The sequence below is a fragment of the Amblyomma americanum genome, chromosome 1 (genome assembly GCF_052857255.1).
Source record: "Amblyomma americanum isolate KBUSLIRL-KWMA chromosome 1, ASM5285725v1, whole genome shotgun sequence".
In the NCBI taxonomy this organism is placed as follows: Eukaryota; Metazoa; Arthropoda; class Arachnida; order Ixodida; family Ixodidae; genus Amblyomma; species Amblyomma americanum.
This window is the reverse complement of record NC_135497.1, coordinates 259759148-259779787: the sequence shown is the minus strand read 5'-3', so window position 1 is coordinate 259779787 and position 20640 is coordinate 259759148. Positions and strand designations below refer to the sequence as shown.

The following is a 20640-nucleotide window of genomic DNA, read 5'->3' as shown; positions in this document are numbered from 1 at the left end:
TTGATGCTGTATTTAAAGGGTAATGGTTTCCGTTTCCTGGTGACTGTCATTGCTACTGTTTTCTTTGTATTTATCTTCATTTGCCATGTCAAGCCCCATGTTTAGATAGCGGTAAGTGAAGAATTTAATACGGCCTGGTCCCTTGGGCTGTTAATTTCATTATAAAGGATGCAGTCGTCTGCAAACAACCTGATTTTCACCGGTATATTCGTTACTATGTCGTTAATAAAGATAAGAAAAAATAACGGGCCTAGAACAGATCCCTGTGGGATGCCGGAACGAACAAGTGCCGGCCTTGAACACATTCCATCAATGAACACGCTTTGTTTCCTTGATGTAAGATATGCCTCTATCCATTGTAGCAGTGACTCATTTTTTAATATCGGTTTTAATTTTAGAAGCAACTTTTGGTGACACACGCGGTCAAATGCCTTTTCGAAATCTAAGAAAATCATATCAACTTGGCCTTGCCTATCTAGAACTGCTGCGATGTCGTGAACAGTTTCGACTAGCTGCGTTGTACTCGATAGCCCTTTACGGAACCCGTGCTGCCTATAATCTATGATGTTATTAATTTCGACAAACGTCATAATATGCTGGAAGATAATATGCTCGAATGTCTTAGCGCATGTGCAGAGTATTGAGATGGGTCTGTATGAAGTAATTAATGAGCGGTCTCCTGTTTTGGGTATTGGTGTAATCTTGGCACATTTCCAATCATTTGGTAATTCTGCTCGCGACAAGGATTTGCTAAATAGTAAACACAAGTATTTTGAACACCATTCGGCATACCTTACAAGGAAGGCGTTTGGTATGCCATCGATTCCCGGGGATTTTTTACTATCTAAGTTAAGCAATAATGACAGAACGCCTTCTTCTGATATGCAGACATTATCGATAGGAGGACAATTAGCGGGCAGGTTGAAACTTGGTCTTATACCATCGTCGTTTGTAAACACAGAGCGAAACAACTCATTAAATGACACTGCTATCAATGCTTTATCGGTCACTGTTTCATTATTTATGCAAAAACTGGGCAAGGGCTCCTTTTTTGAAGAGAAGTGGCGCCAAAACTTTGCCGGGGAAGAAAGGAGAAAATTCTTCATAGAAACAGTGTAGAAGTGTTTTTTGGCTTTATTGATACTGTCTTTCAACTGCAAACGTAATGCGCAAAGCTTATCTGCATTAGTTGCCGAAGGGTACCTGCGATGCTGCTTTCTAATTTTTTTCGCTTTTCTTCCCAGGCGTACAATTTCTTTTGTTTTCCAGGGATTCATTTGTTGCGTTCTCTTCAGCCGCACGGGAATGAAGCGCTTGATGCACCTCAGAACAAGTTCTTTGAAAAAGCACCACAGGTCGTCCACGCAGCATTCAGTTGATTCGGCAAGAAGGACAAAGTTGGAGAATGAACTCTCTAAGGCATCTAATATGTCGACGTCACTAGCACGTGAAAAGATCGGTACCAAACGTTCTTCCTTTTTGTTTTTTGTCACATATTTGAGTTCCAAGGTTAAGCATATCCTTTTGTGGTCAGATATGCCCTCAGTAACAAGTATTTTTGGATCACGCCGAAGTAGGCTACTGCTGACCAGGAAAAGATCTAATATCGAAGAAGTGTCGTTCAGGATGCGGGTTGGTCGCTTTACCAGTTGTGTTAAGCCGCGCAAAATTATTAGGTCAACAAGTGGTTCAGCTGCCCCAGACAGGGGATCGGGAAATGGGCCGTCCCAGCAAATAGAAGGAATATTGAAGTCGCCGCCAAGTAACATGTTTGAAGAAAGACTTTTGGTAGAACATAGAAATTCGTTTAGTTCATCAAAAAACGTACTATCGCTATTTGGGGGCCTGTAAAATCCGCCTACGATGAAGTTTAATTCTTTTCGATGTACTTTCGCGATAACACATTCAATCGCAGGTATGTCAGGTAGACGTGTTACATTTAGCGCTTCTTGAAATATAATTGCCACACCACCCCCTCGGGAATTCCTCTTTTCGAAACATACTGTAACCTGGCGGTGTAATCTCGTCGTCGCGAATGCTAGAGTTTAACCAAGTTTCTGTTACAATTATTATGTGCGGTTTGTACGCTGATGCTATGTTCTGTTTATTTGTTTATTCTGTTTATTTGTTTACTCGTTTTATCCAGCGGCAGGCGAGTACATGCACCTCCGCGAATCCGCCACCGTCTGTTTCTGTATTCGCCGCCGCTCTGCCTTGGACAGCTCCCGAAGCGCGCGCGCCGCCGCCTAGGCTCACGAAGGGAATGCCCACGGACCACGCACGCGCGGCGGACGGACGGACCTAGCGATTCCCTAGGCCCTCTAGGGACAGGCCGAGAGAGGCGCGGCGACCCCACATCCGGTTGAGAACGAGTGCGAAGCGAAAAAAAAAAAAAAACGTCACGCAGACAGACGCAGACACGCTCCCACCGACCAATCGGCGTTTCCAGCCGCCTACGTACCCGCAAACGCTTCTGTCGCAAGTGAAACCACCGGAAGTTGGGTGGCATGTCCCATAAGTTCGGTGTCTGCTGTGTATTTCAATGCAAAAAGTCGCGTCTTTCCCCATTCCATCCTCAGTTATTTGCGTTGTTTTCGTGTAACGTGCACTGTAATATCAAAGGAATAAGCAACCTCAACGCGAGATATGTGAGCATTGTTTTAACCCTGTAATTTCACAGAAACCGAAGAAAACAGGCATGCAGGTCTCACCCTGCCGCGGCAAAGGGGCACGTGCATTAAACACTTATGATCTTATCTGGTTCTTGTCTTCCGAGCGTAATTAGGGGAAGTAGTGGAATGGCGATGGGGCAACGTCATCATAAAACCGAATTTTCATGCAGCAAAGAAAAGGCGAACGATGGCGCGGAAATACTGAGCTGCCGCAGTTTCAGTTTCGAGTCGGTTTCGGACGATGTCTTTTTCATCGATGGCAGCTGTTGTTTGCCGCTTTACGGTGTCATTTACCTTCCAGACGTGCTTTTAACCTAACTCCATAGCACAGCCATGTTTCAGCTGCACAGCATGAGAAAAACGACTGACGAGAAAGACGAATGCTGCAGCGAGCGGGGCAAGCGCTGTTTGGAGTCAACTGCACCAATCATCACAAATAAAAGCCCATTCGGGCATAACTTGATACAATATACGAAACAGTGCATGATACACTCTGTAGAAAAAGCAGTATCATACTTTTTGGAGGCGCTATTGTGAACCAGCAGAACACCGCCGGCACCTCACCAGATAGATATCCTCGCCCTCTCTCCGGTTCGGTCTAAACTTAATTCGGTAGAATGGTCACTGCAAAGCCGGCTGCCTGGTGAAGGTTTCCAACCTATTCTTTCTTAAATTTATCCTTCATTGATGGTATAACTTGGACTTAGAGCGCGACAACATGCATCACAACAAAGAGCAGAGTTAGCGATGCTAGCGCAACGGGACGAAACAGAGCTGAGCAGACGAGGCACGAGCGACGTCCTGTCGTCTGCTAGTGTCGTCCCATTGCGATGTATTGGACTTTAATTCTTGAAACGTCTTTACCGAAGACTTTGCTGGTCTCCTCATGCAGTTGACGGCACAACAGGTAGGCACTGTAGTGGAAAAATACGAGAATGGCAAAAAGACGAAATGCTTAGTGTAAAACAATAACTGAAAACCGCGCTGAGGTTTGATTTCGTGCACTGTCAAAGGCTGACTTCCGGGACAAGCAAGCTTACTTCCGGTGGTTTCACTTCCGGGCGCTTGATACGCTATCCAGCCCCCTAGTGGAGATCAGTGGTTGCCATAATTTTTTTTTTTTGAGCAAATTGAAAATGGTCGAGCGCAACGTCTGGGACGTTAGGCGTGGAATGACCCAGCTGAGTATTCTTCCAGAGGGAAGGCTGGGAAAGAGCTCAGTAGCCGCCTCTGTTTGTCGAAAAGGAATGTAAAAGTTTGCGAGATGGAGACTTTTCTTTTTGTGTCAAGACACCTACTATCTCTCTTTCAGTCACTAGCTGTACTGCCCTTAGCACCATTACAAGCCTATTTGTCAGCTCTCCACATTTCTGACATAGGTTCGATGCTTTTCACTCGCGGGCACTTCTGTTCGGGTACACCCTAGTCGGGCCAAAATTAGCCAAAATTGCTAGCAGCCTAGCAACCGCGCCAGCCACGCCAATCCATAAACTCTATGCGCCAATCCGAACCGTTTTCGTGTCGCGTTTGGTGTGAATCGTGGAGGTTGTTGCGTGGGCCTTGTGCTGCTTGTACTAGTATCCATACTTGCGCTTTAATTTACCCTTAGTAATTGTTGTAGACGTTGTCAGTTCGCAAAGTTACGTGCCTGTGTAGCATTTCACCAAGTCTCTTTTTTGTGCACGTTGGTGTAGGTCACGGACAGCGTTAAGCTGACTGCGATAGAAAGTCGTGCCCTGAGCATCGTGTATTGTCTGGAAGAACTGCGCATTCCTGCGAGTCTTGCCGTTTTGTAATTACTGCCGCGACAACGTAGTGGCCTGGTTTACGCCATGAGAGCTGCTACATTGATCCTAATGGCCGTTTTTTGGCCAGCTGCGTTGTGCGAAGATTATTACCAACTCCTGGGTATCGAGCGGGATGCAGACAGCCGTGACATACGACGCGCCTTCAAGAAGCTGGCGCTCAAGTTCCACCCTGATAAAAACCAAGGTGACCCCGAGGCGCACGACAAATTTGTGAAGATAAATAAGGCGTATGAAGTTTTGAAGGACCCTGACATTCGAAAGCGTTATGACACTTACGGAGAAGAAGGTTTGGATGGCGACCAGAACGGATGGGGGCGACAGTACCACAGCTGGAACTATTATTACGAAAAATTCGGCATTTACGACGACGATCCCGAAGTGGTGACGCTAAGTAGAAACGATTTTCAGAGCTCTGTTGTGGAGTCCGAAGACACCTGGTTTGTGAACTATTATTCGCCGCAGTGTTCCCACTGCCATCACCTCGCTCCGGCCTGGCGTCAGCTGGCTAGGAGCTTTGAAGGGGTCATACGAATCGGGGCAGTCAACTGCGAGGAAGACTGGCAGTTGTGCAGGCAGGAGGGCATACACTCGTTTCCATCGCTGATTTTCTACCCGGAAAGGGAAAAGTACGCTGGTTCTCGTGACTTGGACGACTTGAACGATTTCGTGTTGCGTCGCCTACCCGATCTTGATGTTGACATATCTGATACGGGTCTGTTGCAGCCAGAAGCCAGCTCACTGCTCAGATCAGTGGTAGTTGCTTCCTGTACCAGTGCCAATGTATGCTTAGCAAAAGAGGAACTCAAAAAGTTGGCTGTTGCACTTGATGGCCTGGCTTATGTTTCACTTGTTGATTGCAGCAGAGAAGCAGCTACGTGTGAGAAATTGAAAATTAGCGATGGAGTGTACTTCTTTGAAGCAGCCACCAGCCAGCTTAAAAAGCCGAAGGATTTGGAGGGCAGTGATGCTTCTGAATTGCGCAGAGCTGTTCTAAAAGAGCTTCCTAGCTTTGAGGTTATAACATCAGAGTTTTTTAAAAGCCTTCTTCTGCAATTAGATGGTGGTGATGAGTCCGAACCATGGCTTTTGCATTTTACTAAGAGTGGACAACCTGATGTTTCGCAAGAGCTTGAGTTGAAACACATAAGAGGCTACATTCAGTCAGTACGCCTGGGCACTGTTGACTGCAGCAAAGAGGTTGACATTTGTTCGCAGTTTTCTGTGACAAAGTCTCCTTTGTTCCTTCTCCTGCGATCAAGCGGTGAATATGAAGTCTATCATGGCCGTGTTAATGCACGTGATTTAGCTTCATTTGCGAAAGAAAGTGCAGGAAGCCGCTTACAGACATTGACAATTGCAACATTTGATAGGAAAGTTTCGCAAAGTAGAAACACATGGCTGGTTGATTTTTTTGCACCTTGGTGCCCACCATGCATGCGCACACTTCCAGAGCTGCGAAAAGTGTCTCGTTCTTTTGAGGGCATTATGTTTGGTGTTGTTGATTGCACCTCTGACCCTTCAGTGTGCCAAAGCAATGGGATCAGCTCATATCCAAGTCTTGTGTTGTTCCATAATGGTTCTACAACATCGATGAGTGGTTATAAGACTGCTATGGAAGTCAAAGAATTTGTTGAAATATCTCTCGATCCAAAAGTGGTAACTCTAACTCCTGAAACATTTAAAGAGCTTGTAGAAAGCAAGGGTGTGGATGATGTCTGGGCTATTGACTTTTTTGCTCCTTGGTGTGGTCACTGTATAAAACTAGCTCCAGAATGGAACAAATTTGCGAAAATGGTATCTGATGAGCCAAACATTAATGTAGGTCAAGTTGACTGTGAAGCTCATAGACACTTCTGTAATGAACATGGTGTCCGCTCATATCCTCACATTCGAATCTATCCTCGTGGTCATTTCAGCAGCCGCCATTTTTCAACATTCAATGGTTGGTCAAGAGATGCAGCATCTTTCAGGGACTGGGCAATGCATTTTCTTCCTAGCAGTGTTGAAGAGCTTGATCATCATGGTTTCTATAAGCAAGTTCTTGAAGACACTTCACCATGGCTTGTTGATTTTTATGCTCCATGGTGTGGCCACTGTGTGTCGTTCAGGCCTGTGTTTGAATCTGTGGCGAAAAAGTTTGAAGGTAGGGTAAAATTTGGTGCTGTCAACTGCGAAGAGCACTGGCACGCTTGCGACGCAGCACAAGTGCATCGTTATCCAACTCTGATGTTTTATGTTGGCAGGACTGCTAAGGTTCAGTCTGCGGTAGGCAGCGTCATTCATGATCACAGAGAGGCAGACCTGGTTAATGTATTGGAATTGTTTCTTAAGAAAAGACCTCGGACCAAAAGAATTGATGATGAATTGTGAAAGCTGTCCTTTTGCATATCAACTAGCCTGAGGGACTGTTTCCTGTATGGTGATGTATTTATTATGCAGCTGTACAAAGACATCTTTGATGTTGACCTGTAAGCAGTCCATGGTTGGGAATGTTTTTGCTGTCCAGTTAGTGGCTACTGGGCTACGTTTTCCCTCTCAGCCTGTGCTTTTTCCATTTTTCCACTGTGTTCTTGCTGGGGTCTCCTAGTCATTTTTGAAGTGAACTATAAGAAAGAGTGCAGCAATGATTTCTTACGCGAGTTTTTTCACTCTGTTTAAGTTGACAAAATAGCGTTACGTTGTTGCATTCCTCTTTGGTACTTCACAAGTCACTGGACATGGAACACAATGCTTTGTGGATGCTAGCTTTCGCTTTTATTGTAAGTACTTTGTAGGATGCAAGCTAACTTCACAGGCCATCAATGTGCTGCATCCTTGAAAGTAGCAACAAGCGTTTTTGTCATGAATGTGACCTTGACTGCCATCATGTGGAGCTTCTTTTGTGGGTGCAGCCCAAAAGCATTTTTTTTATACTGAACTGCGAGAATATGGTCAGATAGAGAAATTAAGCCACTCTTTTATTGCTGTGGCTATGGCATGTAAAAAAATGCAAAAGTTGAGAAATACACCAGGCAAACCAGGCAATGCTTATTTTCAGCCAAACGTTCCAGGACTAACTCTCTCTTCATCAGGAGTGACTGAGAGATGAACAAGCAGCAGCAAGAAGCGGCCTTCGCGTTCCCTTTGTTATTGTGTGGCACCATTAACATAAGTGGAGGAGAGCTTCTCCAGAGTCCTGTTTATCGTTGCTTTTGCGAGCTGGATGTGCTGCAACTCAGCGTGACGCCTCTTGAAGGGGTTATGTTTCGTGGCCAACACGCCGACTTCTTCGAAAGTGATTTTGTGGTCTGTGCACTTACAGTGCTTCGCAAAAAGGTTGCTTTCTGTGTTGGGTGTCTGGGCTGCCGCTGCGAGCGCACCGACGACAAAATCACACCACCAACCACAAAAGAAGCGAGCATGTTGGCCATGGAACATAATCCCTTCAAGAGACATCAAGTCACGGCACATCTAGCTCATGGAGGCGATGGTAAACAGGACTCTGGGAATGCCTCCATGCATATGTTAATGTAATCAGGGAGTACATAATTACTCATTGGCATCCACCCAAGCGCAGCCATAGGGTTACAAAGGAAAGCTGTACGGCTTTCCTTTGTAGCCCTAAACATTTTACTAACATATCTTAATGGCCTTCGCTATATAATAACGAAGGGGAAGCGAAGGCTGCTCCCTGCTGCTGCTTGCTCATGTCTTGTCACCCCTTCCCGAAACATTGGGCTGAAAATAAATATTGGCTGGTATGAGTATTTCTCAACTTTTATTTCAAACCCAACCAGACGGACTTCCGTCGAAGATGTTCTCGTTTAAAAAAAATGCAAGCAAGCAGAACTTTTGTTGGTCAAATGTGTAGGGGAATCCTCCAAGGTGGAGTAGATTTGTAATAAGGGAGTAATTACTCATTGGCATCCACCTATACGGCTACAAAGGAAAGCTATACAGCTTTTTCAGAAACTTTGCAGTTAAAGAAAAATTCGACCTGGTCCGGGGTTTGAACCCGGGACCACCGCTTCGCTGGAGAAGTCGCTCTGCCAACTGAACTAACTGGGACAGCAAGCTTATGGTAGGGCAAGAGCGAGTTCATTAATAAGGTTGAGGTGCAGAAGGGAGGCTGCACGCCTTTTAACATTTCTGCAGAACACGGATCTTGTTTTTAAATGGTGACAGCAGGAACGGACTATGGCCTACTGTGATTGAATGTGTGCGTAGATGGTGTCTTCCGGAGTGGACTACTTTATACTGTGAGTGAATGTGTATGGAGTGTGGCACTACAATGGTCTATGTTCTACTGTGACTGAATATGTGCATAGATGGTGATTTCTGGAGTGGACTGCGATGTGAACTGTGTGGATTGATTGTGTGCATAGATGGTGACTGCGGGAGAGAACGTGTGCTATTATAAGAGACTGTGCGCTTAGCGGGGTAGATGCGGCATTGTTAATATCGAAGGGACGCTGCAGTGGAGCAATTGCGGGCAGATAAAGCAAGGCTAACCCCACCTGTAGCATTCAACACCTCAACCTCACCTCAACCTTCATTAATAACTCGAAGTGGGAACAGTATAGCTTTCCATTGTAGCCCTATGGCTGCGCTTGGGTGAATGCCAATGAGTAATTACTCCCTTATTACAGAACCTTTTGTTGATTATAAATTTCAGATTGGACAAAATTTCAATACTGCCAAGAAGTAATTGGAAACTCTACAGTGGCTAAAGGTGTAATGGGCCCTCTGCAAGATTTAAAGGGTATTTGCTTGGTTAAATGATGAACACGACTTTGTTCTGAGCGTACAAAATGGTATTTGCATACTTGTGCACAAGCTATGTTGTACACTGTCCTAGCATCTTGTGCATTTTGTAAACCTGGAAGGTTTCGCATTAGTGAAGTCACTTTACAACTTCACAGCTCATGCTACCCTGCTCTTACTAGGTTTAAACTGAACTAGTGGAGGGTCAAATTGAGGCTTAAAGGGAAAATTAGGACAACATCCAAATTTTGTACTTATAAAAAATGTTTGTCGTTTCGTACCTATGTTGACATTTGTTCGCTGCAAAAAATGCATTTATTGCCTTGAAAATTGAATTTAGAAGTGGACCATTTTTTTCTTGCCAGTCAATTCAAACTTAACATAGAATGTCAGTGTGGCCTTGCCTCAGAGATTTGAAAAAAAAAAAAGCAAACCACTGATGTCACCACAATTAGTTTGGGAAAACAGCAGGGGACAACACTTCTAATTCATTTTCTGGCTTATTCTAGCTTTTAAAAGCAGCATTCTCAGTGAAAATAGCCTCCTTGTCATCAATGCAGTAATCAATTGATACAGGCCAAAAGCAGTTGGCCCTCAGTGTTCCTATATGATTGACTAGCAAGGTGCAAAAATATCCTGCTCGTGCTGTGTGATGCACTCCTTTTTTTTTTTAGATTCTTTTCCTTTGTGGGCTTTCTGTAAGCCCTCCGAGCAACTTATAGGAACCCTCCAGTACCTTTCGATAGAGGCCTGCCCACTTGTTAGATTTAGACAAGTGTAGCAGGGGGCGGCAGAAAGTTAGGTGGGCGGATGAGATTAAGGAGTTAGCGGGGATAGGGTGGCCACAGCTGGCACAGGAGAGAGTTAATTGTAGAGAGATGGGAGAGGCCTAGTCAGGCTGGACGATGATGATGGAGCAGAAAATGTGGATTTCCACTCAAAAAGTGGCTTGTCCTTTCTTGCAGTCATAATATTTTGGTTGTCCACCTAAATCTGCTGAAAACAACCAATGGTTGGCTTCCTCCAAATGCCACAGTCTGTGCCAGCCCACAAGTGGCATAGAACAGAACAGTGTGGGGAACAGAACATGCAGAACTACAAAATACAGCATTGCACTGATTGTGTTCAGTGTTGGGAAACCTAGACCTAGCTCATCAGAGCATAGGTTCGCAAAGCTGTTTGCACTTGACCAGTTCATAACTTTCTAGCACCTATGTAATCAACGTAATGTCCAAGGTGCCAACTAGTTGTGAACTTTTCTCACATGCAAGAAGCTTTGTCAGTTTAGTCCCCCAATAACTGCTGTTAGCTGTGGGTCCCAAAATACTGCACACACTTCATGCACAATGAGAAACCATTTCGAGAATATTGAGTTGTCTCTTGCACTGGAAGAGTATTGCTTGAGCTCATGGAAAGCAGGGGCTCCCAGTAGAGGGAAATGTTTGGAATTGAGAAGTCCTTTGCAACTACAGTAAATGGAAAACTTGCTGCAGGAGGAGGATTGTGTGGCAGTGGTGTTAATGCACAACATTAAAACTCCATTGAAAGGTTTTACACAGGCCCCTTGGTCATGGGTGAAGTTTCTTCCCAGCCATGACCTTTCTGCTGTTAGTAATGCCTAGCTCTGCTAAACTGGTACATTTAAGTGCACTAGGTCAGTGGGCTAGCTGCAATCAAAAATGTTCTTTGCACAAGCATGTAACTTCTCGCAAGTGCTAGAGAATATTGACGTAGACAGCCACGTCCATGAAGCGCAAAAGTGCTTGTGCATGATTACGGCTCAAAGTGTGCTGTAGTTACTTTCTTACGAAGACTGGCAGCAGCTAGCAGTAGCAACATACCAGCTGTGCATTGTTACCTAGTTTTATTTTTGTAATCATTTAATATGGATAGTAGGTAAACTACTTGATTGATTTGCTAACTAGTGTACTGATCCAGCAATGAATTGTAGCTTGGTGCCAAGCTTTGGATTCCAGCTGTGATGTATTAGCATTAAAACTGCAGAATTCAGGAAAAAAAAAAGTTCTTTACATGACCACCTCTTGTAGACTGTGAAGTGTGTCAATTCAGTGAGTGTTATTTACTTTCATATTACTTTACATCTGCAAAGTACATTTGATTTGAGCTTGGCCACATCCAGTGCTGCTTGTTTGTTGCTCATTTTTTCATGTCCTCTCGATCGTGCCACTGGGACTGCAAGATGCTGACAATTTATGCCTTTAATGTCTTTGTAATTATATGCATTTATTTTGCACATCGTGCTACTTGACAAGGTTGCACAGCTTTTTCTGTGCTGTTTCATGGTATGTGGACTAAAACGAGTCCATTAAAACTTCACAATAAATTTTACCATTGTAACAATTTTATTTCATGCAATAATAATAGGAGACAACAACTTCAGGGTCGCTTCCTGCAGCATATAATGCATGAAATGATGCTTAACAATGGGTTCTTCTATATCGGAAATGCTTCATCAAATTCTTCTTTTGTGATCTGAAAGACATGTCAGAGCTTAGCAACTAGGCAAATGCTGCAAAACAAAATCTAGGCTTACCTTGTTGCACTTAAGCTTTTTCAGTAGCCTTGCATCTGAAGCCAACTCGTCCCACTCTTCATTCTCATACTCTTCTCTTGTTTTTCGCTTCTTGCCTCGTGGCTTAAGTTTGCTGCTCCTAATAAATGAGGCCTAAGGAGGCAAGAATGTTTGTAGTTTGTACATTATGTAATAACATTCTTGATACTGTAATGCAATATTTCCTTTTCCAAAAGTACGCAGGGCACTACTGGAATCAATGAAAGCCAACACGTACAAGTATTCACATGTCGCAGTAGAAGTTTAAAAAAATAACAAGGACCATATACACTAATTTTACTTGCATATTTTCTTCATAGCCATTAAAATACATGGTTCACCACGTGGTATTCGCCTACGACCACTAAATAATTTATAATTTAATTTCTTCTTGATGCTTTTTTGGTTTCGGTTTCATCAAATGAACGATGCCTGCGACGTGTAGTTGATCTTTAGGTCATGTCAGGCACGAAAAAAAACAAATATAATCGCTGATATGTAGTTTTAATTCACTACAGCGCTTAAGCCAGCCTGCTTCAAAGCTGGAATGCCAAGAAACGACATATCACGTGACCTAAACACCAACTGCACATCACAGCCATCGTTTGGCAGATGAAAACGAAACTGAAACAGCATCAAGAAGAAATTCGATTATAAATTATTTAGCCATCGTAGGTGAACACCACAAGGTAGTCCATGTATACCAACGTCCAACGCATCACTTGAAAGAAGAAAATGCGCAAGCAAAAATTTGGTATCTATACTCATTTAACATAGTCACAAGCAGCCAGCCAACACATTCCTGTGTCAAAGCTATTCTCTAGATGCAAAATTTACCATTGACAGCAAAAGTAAACACCACAGAAGCATATTTGCAATTTTATTTTTCTTGGAACCTGGCATCGCAGTGACGGGTCATGATCGGCAAATGCTAAATGTAGCAGACAATACCTACCATGCTCACCATTTTCCAACTGCAGTGTTATGCTTTCCTGTCATAAAACCTCTAAATTAGCTTGCGTCTTCCATTCGTAGTAGGAAAAACAGTGCGCAATACATGATGCAAGGCAGACAAGCACAGTGCTAAACTAGCAACATCTGCCTTGGTCCTGTTTTACACAAGGTTACACCTTTCATAATGAACTGTTCAGCTCACCCAGCTGGCCATCCTTATGTTGTCCATTTACCTTTGCTGCCAATAGTATATTATTCTGATGAAGATGCCAATCTCCACATACCTACTGTCTGATTGCATTCTTGGTGAGCACTTTTTCACTAAGACATTCTTAGTATAGAACATCTAATTGCAACTCTAAAATGACTTTAGCTTTTCTCCTACTTTGCATTGTTTTTGCACATGGAAATTCATGGGATTTCAGCACAGAATATAACACTTGCTTTGACCTCAATTTTCAGATAATTTCAGTTGCAACAAATGTGATAGTCAAACATCATTATGGTTCACTTAAAGATGCCACACCATCAATTGGTGGCACCATTTCTGTGTGTGGCTGCTGAAAAATGAGTTTGTGCCAACACAGTAACTACGAAGGCTGTGCATGACATAATTCGACATTTGCAAATAGCCAGAATTTTTGGGCTAGAGCTTCCACCTAGAGTCTCCAGCATAAAGGAATGTGAGGAGAGGGAATGCTTTGAAATCACTAGAAGGCAATTTCTGATCGTTAACTCATATAATACAGATCATTTTTGAAAAATTCTTACAGTAAATGATTCTGCAAGGGGTGGCTGTATACTGCACATATTTTGCAACTTCAATAAAGCGCGTTTTAGGGTCCTACTGAATGGTTTCCTTGCAGCATTTAGAGGTTAGCCTATACATCATGAGCCAAGGATTGTAAGAGAAACGGTACACCTTGCAGGAATGGAGCAAACATTACTGCTACCACTTGGGAAAGAATTCATGAACTTTCGAACTGGTGGAGATAAATGATGTTTTAATGCGAAAATTGCGCAGTCGCAAAACAAAGCCACAACTGACACCATTTCTTCTGTAAATATCTGATTCTTCTGGGTATTTCTCCATGCTCTAAAAGGGGCATGCAAAACCCTGAAGCAGGGCAACACAACGGCTGCTGGCATGCGTTGACAGTTACTGCACCTGGGCAAATTGAGGCACGCAATGTCACACCCGGCATAGGAATGCCAGGTGCGGTATGCTCGAAATCGGGCTGCTGCTGCAAATTTTCCCAATTGCTGGCAGTCTGGTCATATTTTGGGAACAATTCTGTGACAAAGCCATCACTATGAAAATTATGTCATTTGTGGTTTCTTGACAGATCAAAACTTTCTAATCGAATCCTTTTGTGAACCTGCCATGGCTTCCCAGTTAAATTTACTGATTTGGTTAGCACAATTAAAACAATTTCTGCTAGCCTTAAACAACCACTAACCATATTTAAGGCATCTAACTTTCTGCAGTGGCAAATTTTAAATTCCGTGAATTGAGAACAAAGAATCCGTGAAATTCTGCGGAACCAAAGTACAAATGCAGTGTAAATTTTTTTTTTTCTTCACCACTAAAAGCGACCTTCGCCGCCAGGCATGATAGTCCCTAGGAGAAGCCAGCTTTTAAAAAACCTTGGGGCAAAGCGCCCGGCGTGCAAGTGCAAAGGAGAAGATGACTATGGATATGGATATGGACAAAAGCCAGTGCAAGTTGGTGAGAAATAGAATCTACTGACAGAGTTGAGTGAAGTAGGGAAACCAAAGAAGAGCAAATGGGCGAAGGTCTGGGCAGCGCTACACACTGAGTAGCGGCGCCACGCAGTGATGGTGGCAGCTGCTGCTGCGTGGAAGGCTACGTGCATTAAAGTACCGAAGGCTTGGCTTTGCTCGATTGTGGCGCATGTATCTGATGTGTTGCATCATAAATAACGTCAATGTATTCGCGGCTTCCGTATCTTAGTGTGCCATCTGTTATTTTTTTGCGGGACCCTCAGCTTTGGTTGGCCTGAGCAGTTTCATATTGTATTTTAGTTGTAATATTTCATTCAAAATTCTCCAGCATTTTTAAACTCCCCCCTTGTGTTATATTCACGCAAATAACGTAAAACAGTCATTTTTCCATCATACTGCCATTCCTTCTGATGCGCGTAGCAACAATAGCATCAAAAAAGACATTGTGGCTGCCAACATACAATTCTGAGAGAAATGCTTAAATCTGCCAATTTTCATGGGATTGCGGGAGGGTAGGGGCCCTAACCATACTAAGCTTCATTACCACAACAATACCCACTTATATCTCGACATGGAACACCTATTTTTATACATTACTTTGCAGCTAACAAACAGATATTGCCATTCTTACCTTCACCTTAGCACTTTTGGTGTCAGTCTTACTACCCTCTGGCATACTTTTCAATTTTTCTTGCCTTTGTTTTTCTCTTGCTTTTTCTCTGCAAAGAAAATGTAAGAGCAATATTTGTATGCTTAACTAAACAGCTTGTTTCTAATACTATAATATTCATTTAATTGAGCAAACACAATTAATTGAAAGTATTCAGAAAAAACACACACAAAGAAATTAGATAAGTATGCTTTAACAGTGCTGCTCGAGCAGATCTTCAAAATTCAGGACTACCCATTGTTACTCTCTGTCTTACCCATACTCTCTCTCATGCAAACATACAAAAATGAACCAGACAGCCACGCTACATTTTATTGCACTGCAAGTGGGGTTGAAAAATTTCATGTACAAAGGCTACCATGAGTTCTTACCCTAGCACATTGGAAAGCAGCTGCTGTAAGTGAACTACCACTACAATTCAATGCGGTGCACTCAAATATCCGAACACTTGGCCCAATGATTTGCCAGTGCTTGGATCCTGGCTCAAAATTAGGCCATTCAATGCACTGGTCACAATGTCAGTGCCCTCATTAGCAGTGCAAAAATGGAGTCCAGACAGCCTTTTTTTTTTGTTGGGGAACAGATGAAAGTTAGGTAGTGGTAAGGCCCAGCGAGTATGGCCAATGGTTGATGATAGGAGGCAACATGAGTGGATGGCAGCCATTGCTGCAGCAACGCAATGTGTGGGTGCCTTGTCTTGATGATGCAGCATATTTCTGCCCACCACTGATGACATTTCACAGGCTGTGAATCTGGGTAGCACAATATTCCACAATAATCACCTCTCCTAGAAGAAAATCAATTAGCACCATGCCTTGTGAATGACCCAAGAAGACTGCAGCAGTCACTTTGCCTGCAGACAGAATTAGACAAAGCCTTCCTTGGTACTGTACAAAAGGGGCCTAGAATTAACTCATGGGCTGGTGTTAATGCCCTCTAGTTTCACCAACAGTACAGTATCATGCAAGAAAGTTTGTGTGCTTTGCCTTAACAGCTGCACATAATTTATGAATGTTGTTCAGCATAGCGCTGTCATTCAAGATTAAACTATCCCGAGACCAACCTTGCAAAAACCTTGCGCAAGTCAAGCTCTTTGACCAGGTTGTACTACTCTACAGTTCTTGGTATTCCTGAGACACAAGACATTGTCCAGCCTGATCGTTGATCTAATGACTTGCCATTATCTGATCCTGCACTAGGCGTTTTCTTCCAAGCTTACTTTTGCATGCCTGCCACCACATGGGTTGTCATCAAATGCTTTCCCTTCCTTGCTAGAATAAGCCAGTTCTCTCTGCTGTGCTGCAAGATGGGACATCCTTTTCCGACGACACCACCATGTCCCAGTGGATGCTAGCCAAAGCTGGCTCTTGCAAGGCAACTATTCACTGACAACATGTGCTTTCATTTTCTCTATTCTGGCATTTCTCTAGTCCACTGGTTCCACAATTCACTTGTTGGTGGATTGCTACCTACCGGTGGCTGCCATAGACAACCCATAGGACACAAGCTGACAACTTTTTTGTGGTATTACCACATTTATGAAGTGCCCATGCCTCACAACCAATTTTTTAATTTAAATGAGGTTATAACTTTTACAGTAAATAATGCAAGGAAAAAGGACAAAAAACTGGTAATGTACTAGCTTGACAGGGCACTAACTTTTTTATAGGCAGTCATAGGCAGACACATATCCAAGCAGGGGCCCTCCCTCAAAACTAGGCTCACTCGCTTAGCGCCTAGTTGCAGGACGGAGGAGGGGGCAACCCCCGTAGAAATGAGAAATGTGCATGGCCCTTCCATACAAGAGGGGGAGGGGTGAGGACGGCAGTGGGCAACCTTTCTGAAATGAAGAGCTATGGCTATTTGAGAGCTGATTAGGATAACCCAAACATAAAGTTCCAGAATATCACTAAAACATATTTGCGATGGCCCTGGATTAGGCACACTGCCCTAATCTCGGAACAACTTAGCGACCGTGATGTGCATGTGGACTTACATTGGTTAGGTTTAAGCAAAAACTCAAAACTCACTTGTATGGAATTGATTTTACATCAATATTAGAGGGTTGAAAGCCTTCAATTTTTTTCCCTCGCAGTTCAGGCATGTATGGCATCTTCAGCAGAGCAAAGCCTTCAGCCACCTTGGCAAAGTCGAGGTCTGCAAAGTGCAAAAACAGAGGCAATGCTGTTGTCATGTGAACATTATACACCCCAACCTTACCTTTTATCCTGAACAGAAGGTAACATTCATGTTTGCTGTACGCCTGAATGTATGATACAAAAGCACGTACTCCTTTTTCATAAATTGCCCTAGAAAGGTAAAAGAACGTGCTCACTTTTCACTGCACACTTTCCTGTGGGATTTCTTTATTTACATGAATAAAAGAACATGGTGGCTTCACAATTTCAACTTGCCTGTCCTTCATTGCCATTTTTTTCACTTTTGAAATGACGTCATTAACCACTGGAGGAGGCTTCATTGCTTCCAATGTAACCTACAAGACAAGGCAATTAATAAAAATGGCATAGTATCGAAAAAAAAATCGGTTACAAACATTTTTTGTCCACAAAGTTTGCCTTCCACGTCCTGCCTTTCTTCTCATTTCTCTCCAGGTACCAGCTACATTTTAATGCGACAGCATTAGACTGCATATCATGCGATTTCGCATCCGTTAATCAAAAAAGTTGCTGAATGGTCGAAAGAGTGATGACACACTAAGTCACGTGTCTTTGTGATGCCATCACAACCTGCCCACCGTGGAAATTAAATTAATTCAAGCAAATTGAATTCAATGGCCACGTGCCAACCGTGGCACTCCACATCATGTGATTTTGCATCCTGCATTAGTCACAACAGCTGCTAACCGGTCACGAGGGCGATGACATCACAAGGTCATGTGACCACAATGCTGGGCTCCCCTTCCCCACAACCAGGAATGGGCAAAAAAAGCAGGTCGGAACCGGTTGTGTGGAAGGTGTTGACAGCATCTAAGCCATCGACATGGTCAAAGACACAGAGAAATATGAAGAACAGGATGAAGATATACCTACTCAGTGCATGATTATGTGTGCACCAACGCAGATATGAAGACATTGACCACACTGTGCATGTTGTGAAAGAACCGACACAGCCAGAAAAATGTAGCAGCAACTTTGCTTCTAATGCTGTCATCTTCCACATTTAAGGTGACTTAAGTGTTCCCATAATTTTTTTTTTTAAAGTTCGCTCAGCTTTACATTTTCTGTAGCTGAAACTTTTGGTATCTGAATGAAGCCAATAAAGTAGAAGAGCCTTCGTACAGTGAACCCAAATACAGTGAAAAAGAGCCAAGGTCCCTATCAAGCTCCCATAGACACAAGTTTTTTTTCCCCACAGTGAAAATGAAGGCAGTGACGAAATAGATATAGCAAAGAAAAACAATTTATAATTTACTGTACCAGGTGTTTCAGCAAACACTTGAAAAATTCCTAAACATAGGAAGTTCTAAATAGAAAGAAAAGCTTTTCAGGAACAAACTGTCAGTCGCAGCAGATGTCAGTTACTAGGAAAATTGTCCTAACGTATGATACAAGTCAAGAAGGCAGTGGCAAATACCCCTCAAAGGAGGCTCTCCAGCCAATGGCGTCGACTGGTTCAATGCAGCAGAGGCAAGACAGGAAAGGGAAGCAGATGGTCCTTTGTCCCCATGCCATGGAGAATGGTCTCCTCAGCACTTGTGATTCCGCACCCTCTCTCCAACTTTCCCTATTCGCCCCTCCACCTTAGCCCAAACAATCCACTTCCCACAGCATGAGGGAAAGGACTGTGTCCTCTCCTTTCCTGTCTAGCCTCTCCTGCTCTGAACCATTCGACGCCACTGGCTGAAGGGCCTCCTTTGAGGGGCACTCGCAGTTGCCTTCTTGAATAGTAGTGTAGCTAATTAAAGGAGTATAGACACATAACTTCGGTGGCATGTTTTCCTCTCAACAATGATGCGGAATACAGTACTACGCATGAATCACCGTGTGATATTCGCCTATGACAGCTACATAATTTATAATCGAATTTTTTCTGTCATGCTGTTTCAGTTTCGGTCTCAACAGCCAGTATGCTTTTGCGTCACGTGACGCATAAAAAAACGTCCATACAATCGCTGCTTCATGGTTTAATTTACTGCAGTGCTGAAGCCAGCCTTCCTCAAGAGGCAGAATGACAATGAATCTGGAAGCAGCGATTATATTGCAGTTTTTTCATGTCTCACATGACCTGTAAGCACACGTTGACCTCACAGTCCTCATTCGGCTGCTGAAACCGAAACAGCACAAGAAAGAAATGAAATTATAAATCATTTAGCGGTCGTAGGAGACTACCAGGTGGTAATCCATGTATAATAATGCCTTACGCATCATAACAAACAAGAAAACACGCACCCAAAAGTTAGGTGTCTATACTCCTTTAACTAAAACTAATTAACATTTATATTAATATAGTCAGGCAGTTGTTGCCAATGGGAAGATTGAGGCCATGGACTAAGAAATGTCAAGTTTTTGAAACAAAAAAATAAGTTCTCCAAAGCTATGTGGCTTTTTTTCCCCTTGGTTTGTCCCTTGTTTTCATAGTTGAGATATTCGAGAGACAAAGAGGGCATCATCTCAAGAGCAGACTGCAGCTTATTTTTGTGAGTGCTGCTTCTTTCCAGGGATACAGTTAATTTGTAAGTGAGGAAAGCAAACGGTCCTGACAAAGAGAATGTTTTTGCAAAAACCTCACAGCTACTTGAAGTCATTACACATACTTCATACTGCTCTTGGTCAGTGCAACTCACATTCAGCTGTTTCACAAAAAAACATCTTTTACTTCCATATTTTATCTAAAAGCACACAATTCATCATCTTTTCACCTTTAATTTCTGCTCTCTTATCTACATGCTGCAAAGATAGTGGCCCAGTTGATGTCACCTTACAGGCCTGTACTCCTTTCTCTTCGTTTTCTTACACCCACTTACTACTGCTACCACTTTCAATGAAGATCAAAAATGGTTGCAGGGAAAGGACAGGCATAGTAACTGTCTCACTTCTTTGTGGACTCCTCAACCCTGTCGTTATGCAAGAAAGAAAGCATGGAGTGCATGAAAGAAGAGAGAAAGGGGTACTATAGTGGAGGGCTTTGGCGAAATTTTGGCCACCTGGGGTTCTTAAACATGCACTGACATCGCACAACACACGGGTGTCTTGCATTTTGGCTCCATCGAAATGCGGCAGCTGCAGCCAGAATTGAAACCACATCCTCAGGCTCGGCAGTACAGCACCCTAACCACTGAGCCACCGCAACGGGTGAACTTCGAATGAATCTGCTGGTTGAGCAATACCCCTCTAAATGGTAACCTGCACCTTTTTTTCGGCCAACTGAGTGGCATTCGTGGTCATGTGCAATTGCAGTTTGAAAGAGCATTGCAAAACAGCACAAAGAGAATATTAAAACCAAGAAAAGCAAAGG

The 20640-nt window shown here is 43.3% G+C and overlaps 2 protein-coding genes across 2 annotated transcripts in view; one reads left to right on the top strand and one right to left on the bottom strand.

The window, feature by feature from the left end:
- The first annotated feature begins 4356 nt into the window (after positions 1 to 4356).
- LOC144115000 (dnaJ homolog subfamily C member 10-like) lies at positions 4357 to 6996 on the top strand. The gene has a single exon (XM_077649111.1). The coding sequence runs from the start codon at positions 4505 to 4507 to the stop codon at positions 6848 to 6850; it is 2346 nt and encodes a 781-aa protein (XP_077505237.1). The 5' UTR covers positions 4357 to 4504; the 3' UTR covers positions 6851 to 6996.
- A 4565-nt stretch (positions 6997 to 11561) lies between these two features.
- The window catches only part of LOC144115001 (ATP-dependent RNA helicase DDX55), a 39026-nt gene continuing 29947 nt past the window's right edge, over positions 11562 to 20640 (bottom strand). The window contains exons 11-16 of the mRNA XM_077649112.1: positions 17580 to 17659; positions 17386 to 17474; positions 17196 to 17322; positions 15127 to 15214; positions 11778 to 11909; positions 11562 to 11716 (exon numbers count right to left, since the gene is read on the bottom strand). Coding sequence (XP_077505238.1) covers positions 11678 to 11716; positions 11778 to 11909; positions 15127 to 15214; positions 17196 to 17322; positions 17386 to 17474; positions 17580 to 17659 — 555 coding nt within the window. The 3' untranslated portion in view covers positions 11562 to 11677. The remainder of the gene's footprint in view (positions 11717 to 11777; positions 11910 to 15126; positions 15215 to 17195; positions 17323 to 17385; positions 17475 to 17579; positions 17660 to 20640) is intronic.